This window comes from Egretta garzetta, unplaced genomic scaffold (assembly GCF_000687185.1).
Source record: "Egretta garzetta isolate BGI_Z169 unplaced genomic scaffold, ASM68718v1 scaffold377, whole genome shotgun sequence".
Classification (NCBI taxonomy): domain Eukaryota; kingdom Metazoa; phylum Chordata; class Aves; order Pelecaniformes; family Ardeidae; genus Egretta; species Egretta garzetta.
The window spans coordinates 399,422-406,156 of record NW_009260339.1 but is presented as its reverse complement, the minus strand read 5'-3'; the positions used below and the strand labels follow the sequence as shown (position 1 = coordinate 406,156).

At 44.7% G+C, this 6,735-nt stretch overlaps 1 protein-coding gene across 1 annotated transcript in view; it reads right to left on the bottom strand.

Moving 5' to 3' along the window:
* Positions 1-1,695: 1,695 nt before the first annotated feature.
* The window catches only part of WDFY2 (WD repeat and FYVE domain containing 2), a 66,447-nt gene continuing 61,407 nt past the window's right edge, over positions 1,696-6,735 (bottom strand). Inside the window, exons 10-13 of the mRNA XM_009642614.2 lie at positions 6,135-6,236; positions 4,450-4,580; positions 4,003-4,111; positions 1,696-2,758 (exon numbers count right to left, since the gene is read on the bottom strand). Coding sequence (XP_009640909.2) covers positions 2,729-2,758; positions 4,003-4,111; positions 4,450-4,580; positions 6,135-6,236 — 372 coding nt within the window. The 3' untranslated portion in view covers positions 1,696-2,728. The remainder of the gene's footprint in view (positions 2,759-4,002; positions 4,112-4,449; positions 4,581-6,134; positions 6,237-6,735) is intronic.

The window sequence follows — 6,735 nt, the reverse complement described above, 5'->3', positions numbered from 1 at the left end:
GCATCTTAACTTGCCCAGCGTCAAGTCCTTGTTTCATTTGGGAGGTAAAGGAGTTATTGTTTGAATTAGAGGCACCTGTTTTCCCTTCATATCTCTACGTTACAGCTCTTAAGTTCATAGCAAAGGGACACGCTTCCCCTTCTCCGCCAGCTTTGCTTTCAGCTTGTATCACTTTCTAAGCCAAGACCAGTCTGTCCTCAGACTGCAAGATAAGGAAATGTTCAGGTTAAATTCAGATAACCCTGCAGGTAGTTCAGTCAGAACAAACAGCAAGGGAATTTTGCAAAATGGATTTGTATACCCAACATCCACCCATAAGTGACACTGAACCCACAATTGCTTGGAAGAGAATGGGGGGTGGCCAACACTTGACTGCAGAGCAGTCCAAACACACCTCGCTCCCAAATTTAGTCTCCTTTGGACTCGATTCCTCACCTTTGCTTGAAGATTACATGTTCCAAAGGACTAGACATTGACTCAGGGGCAGATCCTCAGGCCTGCTGACTCCACAGCTGCATCAGCGTAAGCACAGCTCACGCTGGAGTCCCAGGCTTGTTGCAATCGCTACCTCTCCTCAGGAACAGAGTGCTGAACAGTGATTTAAGTTCTCTTTGGTGTTCCCATATTCCTGCTACCGTGACAGAGACTCTCTGTACAGCAAAGTAAGTCAGGTCTTCAGCCAAAGGGCCCTGAAGCCCAAGGTAACGTGGAACGGCATAGTCCAGCAAAGTTTCACACATCTTCTCCAGCTGGAATGAAATGTTGGCAGGCAACTTGCTCATCTTGCATAGCTTTTTCAGCCAAGAACACTTCAGTCATCAGAAAACATGCACAAGGTGTAATGAAAAGCCTTCCAAGAGGAAACAAGCATCTAGCTTCCAGGAGAGAAAGTGGGAGGACTTAGAAAACAATTAACATTCAAGCTGGAAAAAGAATCTTTTTGGTGCTGTGTGAATTATGTTTGAAAATATGCTTTAAAATATGCTGCCTAGAGGGGAACCAACAACAGGCTGTATGACCAGGAAAGCCAAGGTGGCACCATTTCAGAGAACATGACTGCAAAATGCTTAAGCACAGTTTATAGGATGTTTAAAAAGACAATTTTCCCTGAAAATATGTAGCAGTCCTGCAACACGCACACGGAAGTCCACTCACCCTTTACTGCGGCAGCTCACTAATCTAGAATTAATGCCATGGATTGTGTTAACCTTTTTGTTTCCTCAGAAGTGAATTGCTGCTGGGCAAACGAAGGAGAAGCTTTATTTTCTTTTGGTGTTATCACTCAAGGCAAAAGACACGGCTTCTCTGGGTAGCAATGTGCTCTGTAGTGGTAAACATCATGGCCAAGTCCAAAATGGGGCAAGACCGAGCACCACTGATGTGCTGTGTTACAGCAGCTACAGACTATGAGGCCTGCTTAAACAGGAGATACAGGAAAGCCCTAGGTCTGGTCTGCAGTTCTATTCTCTACACCAGTTTTTTCGAAGTGCATCAGCAATAATGTGTTAAAAAGTGAAACGGATTGAAGGAACAGAGAGTTGACTCTTCAGATAAGATCCTTTTGGAAAAACAGGCTTTTTTTGTTTATTCATCTCGACAACATCCTTCTAGAAAGGTAATTTTGGTCAATCCAGGTTTTTAAATACTTTTTATTTTTAATAGAAACCGTAAAATATCACAACAGGACAATGGGCGTAATTCAGCAATATCAGTTTCTGGTCTATAGAGGAAATTAATAAAAACCATCAGCATTTTAAAAAATAAATATGACTAACCATATGGAACACAGGAAAATCAAATTAATCTTCAACAACACAGACAGGTTTAAATGCTGAAATGTTGCTGCGCAAGGTAGAGGTAGAGGTAAACCAGACTTTTCAGACCTAGACCAGTTTTAGATCTGCCCCCCCGCCCCATGCACACACTCTCAAAAGTTTCTGTTGCCAATAATTTAATTTGAATCAGCCTGTCAGCCTCATCAAACTCAAATGGGTCTGTGTGCTTCTTGTAATGCTCTGAGACAGAAAACTATTTCAGTTTTTGTAGAAATTAGTTGCTAAGCAACCTGCCCCCTGGTTTTGCAACTTGTGCAGCAAGGAAAGAGGCAGGAAGCTGGATTTTAGCTACTACAAACCACTAAAATGCTCTCTGGATGATGTCTGCTATGACAAGTAGATGGTAGAGCCCTTTTAGGAATTGCAATAGTCCATCAGCTCCTCGGTGATGCACCCAGAGAACAGGCAACGCCGCACCTGGAGTTCCTCCACTGAAGAGAGCATGGTCAGTGGAAACATCCCAAATCTATAGGTACTCACTGTGGGGACAGCCGATTGCCTTATACAGTATGCTGACACCAAAAACTCACGTGGTAAGACACAACCCGAGAACCCTCTGTACAAAGCAGCAAGTATCTTGACATAGTGAAATATAAAAACTAAAAATTGCACCGCACATGGATTTTCCAAACAAACTCAAGACAACCAAAGTCAGATCGTACAAACCATTAGTTAAAAAAATACCTTCTTGTATATTTTGAGAATAAGTGGAAAGAGTCTTCGTGCAAATGTTCAGCCTTGATCAAGCAGAGGACATAAAATCGTTGTAAACGCATTAGTTCCTTTCTCATCTGCTGTATGCACCCAGCGTTATCTATCTTCTGCAGTATGATTAGGGTTAGGAAATCTGTTTCTTCTGTAAGTGTCACCTTTCAAGTTCCACTGATGTACCATCAAGACACTACTGGTGTCATATCCCATAACTGTTAATACAATAAAATATAACAAAATAGTGAATAATGATAATAAACATAATAAAAAATATACTATATAATGTCATCTCTAAATCATAGAATCAAAGAATGTTTTGGGTTCGAAGGGACCCCTAGAGATCATCTAGTCCAACCCCCCTGCAGTGAGCAGGCACACCGTTAACTTGATCAGGTTGCTCAGAGCCCCATCCAACCTGGCCTTGAATGTTTCCATGGATGGGGCCTCCACTACCTCTCTGGGCAACCCGTTCCAGTGTTTCACCACCCTCATTGTAAAGAGTTTCTTCCTTATATCCAGTCTAAACCTACCCTGCTTCAGTTTAAAACCATCCCCCCTTATCCTGTCACAGCTGGTCCTGCTAAAAAGATTGTCCCCATCTTTCCTATAGGCCCCCTTTAAGTACTGAAAGGCTGCAATCAGGCTCCCGATGCAGCCCAGAGTACGGTTGGCCTTCTGGGTGGCCGGCGCACATTGCCGGCTCATGTCCAGCTTTTCATCCATCAGTACCCCCAAGTCCCTCTCGGCAGGGCTGCTCTCAATCCTTTCTTCCCCCAGCCTGTATTGATAGCAGGGGTTACCCCAACCCAGGTGCAGGACCTTGCACTTGGCCTTGTTGAACCTCATGAGGTTCACACAGGCCCACTTCTCCATCTTGTCCAAGTCTCTTTGGATAATAAATAATTGGCCCCTTTTTTTTTTTTTTTTGCTTAAGAGAGGCTACATGGTTAGAGGTGGATGCAGGAAGTCTGAAGAAGTTTGATTTCATTTGCCAGCAATCATGTCAGGCTGGTGGGGGTTGACCAAAGGACATTCTGTATGTCACTATGCTTTACCCTTATGAGCCAGGTTCAGAGCTGGCCTTAGGAGAAACCAAAAAACCCACACTATATCATTAACTTGAATGATTAGCATAGTAATAACACATTGTGAGGGCTTTTTTCAAATTATTCAATCTTTGTTATAAACTTATGCATTATTTTAGATATTTCTTTACCTAGCCACACAAAGATTCACCATGTTGAAATAGTTTGTCTTCCCAGAGGAAAAGCTACAGTAAGCACTCGTCCCAACCCCTTCAGGCAATAACTTCATAGACCAAGACCTCCTTGGTCCTTATTGGGCAGCAGTCCATCAGTGAGAGGTCTCTAGGTGGAAGAAAGCAGGTAGGACATACCTGCAACCACAGGGGAGAGGAAGGGGAAATGAAATACAGGAGCAACCTCCTCACTCCTACCTTAATAACCTTGTCTGTCCCCGAGGTCAACAGCCATCCCCTGGTGGCATCAAAGTGTACGTGAACGATGTTGTGCTTACTGTCATGGAAAGTAGCTGTGGGCGCCCGTCTGAAGAAAGATATCCAAAAATCAAATACTGTGACTGCAGGATTTTCCCCCAAAATGTTCTCTATTGAGGAAATAAGTATCTGAATGCTGCTGAAAGTCATTAATTCAGCACGCTCTCTGCAAACTCAACTTTGAGACCTTTCCAGCACAAAAGGAGCAGGGGTGGAGGGCTCTCTATCATTCCTGGTTTGGGGTAAGCACCACAGAGGCTTTTCTTGCTGAAAGAGCCCAGGGATGCTGGGCTGCTCCCCTCCCAGAGCCTCACATCCACCCAGGCCCTCCCAGACGCAGGAGCTTTGCCCCACTCCAGCACAAGCTGGCTCAATGTCCACACTTACTCTTCATCTGTTATGGACTCATGACAGCTATCACAGACCCTCACTTCAAACTCGAACCCCATCAGCGGGATGGAGGAGCGCTTGGAGCTGCATTTGCCGCACACGGCTTTCCCACACTTCCGGCAGTGATGCTGTAGGAGACAACGTGCAGAAAGACATCTTCAGCCACAAACCCAGATCACTCCTTGGGTCCCACTGGCTCTACCATCTCACTCCAGAAAGACTCAATCAAGGCTGCAGCAAACAGGAAAGTGCCTCTTCCAGGGAAGATGAAGGAAAACAGGCAAGGACTTCAGAACAAATGGGGGATGAAGGGGGGAATCTTTTTTTTTTCCCTCCTTCACTACCTGGGGCAAGCAGCAGCTGATCATTAGCATGGGCACCAGGAAGTGGCAGATAAAGCATTACCCAGGCTAGGTGGACTCTACCTCTCTCCCAAGCTCCAAGGTGACACCATACACCACCCAGTAAATCACTGCCACCTCCACCACTTCACATCTGTGGATGTAGCTGTGGGTCAGGGCTTCTACACTGAGTGTGACCAGTGTTACAGGGAGATTTCAACAGGGAAGAAGGAAGTCCAAGCTGTCATCTTTTCGTTAGCAGAGCTAGAGATGAGAGGACAGGACAAAGAGCCCCCCTGTACACCCAGGAGATGTGTCCCAGCCAGCCAGGCATCTGCTGCAGGGCTGGGAACCGTAATTACCCCTGTCCCTGGGAGTCTCACTTTGGGGCATAAGGGATGATACCACCACTCCGCAGCACATGACACACTAAAACATCTCCAGGTTGAGGTAGGACAGGGCTACATTAGTGCAAAGTCATTCTGGAGTCCCATCCCAGCCTCTAAGTATAAACATCTACCACCTAATCATCTGTCAACTCCTTTGGCCATTTTCAGCCTCAGAAGCACTACTGTTTCTGCATTTTGATGCTACCCGCCTCGTGTTTTCTCATACACTTGGCTGTGTAGGACCACAAGGCTGCCTCGCTGGCTGCAGGAGAGCCAGGCTCTGTGGTGATGAGCATTGCACAAAGGAGGATGCAGCTCCACTCTGCCCAAGACACCTGACTTCTCCAAGCTCCGTGACAATATCCCTTTCAGCATTTTTACACCCCTCTCCCAAAAGTCTGTGATCTGTGGCCCTCTCCTGCTGGGCAGGAAAATGCAAATGTGTTCCAAGCAGACCAATAAGCCTTTTCCAACACAGCCTGAGCAGTTGCAGATGTTTACTCAACCTCATTGAAAACAGCTTTGGTTCTAGCACAATCTCCAAAAATCAGCTGCAAATTTCTTTCTATAACACATTCAACTAACAATAAGCAAAATCCCACATGGTTAAAACCACAGAAGGCCCAAAACCAATTTACTCAGCCCAAGGCCGAATCCATGCATTTGCTATTGGGACTGGCTGGGAAAAAAAAAGAAAAAAAAAGAAAAAAAGAAAAAAAGAAAAAAAATCAAAACAACAAGAAGAAAAAAGATAAAAGAAAAAAGAAGTGTGCTCCTCCCAACCACAAAATCAAGCCTCATCAGAGAGGAGCCCACTGTCCCACTATTGAGCACTCAATGGAATAACAAAGTGCAAGTTCTCAAGACTTTAGGGTAAAAAAGGTTACCGTGACCTATTATGAGAGAAAAGCCTAATTGCACCATGTTAACAGACCAAAAGATGCACACAAACCTGCCTGAGACCTATTTTCTTACTGTCCCACATTTGCTTGAAGTTCCAGAAGAAAGGCTGGTCACATTTTTGACAGGAGTCACTATCCAGCCACTCAGGGGTCTGCAACACACACACATAGAAACACAAAATAGGAGTGAACAACAAACAGAAAAGCTTCCAATGGAGCCTAGAGACAGGAAAAGAGGGATGGATTGGGATGCAGTAATGTGGCCAACAAAACTTAATTAAAAATCCTCATTTTCACAAGATACCATTTTGACTGTTCCCTGGGATGTCTTTTTTGGCTCAGCTCTGAGCCTTGAAGGACATGGGAGGAACACTTCTCACCCAAATCATGAAGCAGAGTTCAATTATAAGACCATAAAAATAACCTAGGAACAAACAAGCCTCCCCCACCTCTCCAAGTCTGGAATTAAGCATATAAAAATATTCTGTCCTGTCTGGACAGCATTTACCATCTGCTATTGCCTCTGGTGGGAACTGGGGGCAATTAGTATTTCCAAAAGCCAAGCTACTCTTCTGGAGGGAAGGTATCTGAAATGCTGATGTGGGGTTTTTTTTTATTCTTTCTTTCTTTCTTTAATACTGTAAGAGGCAT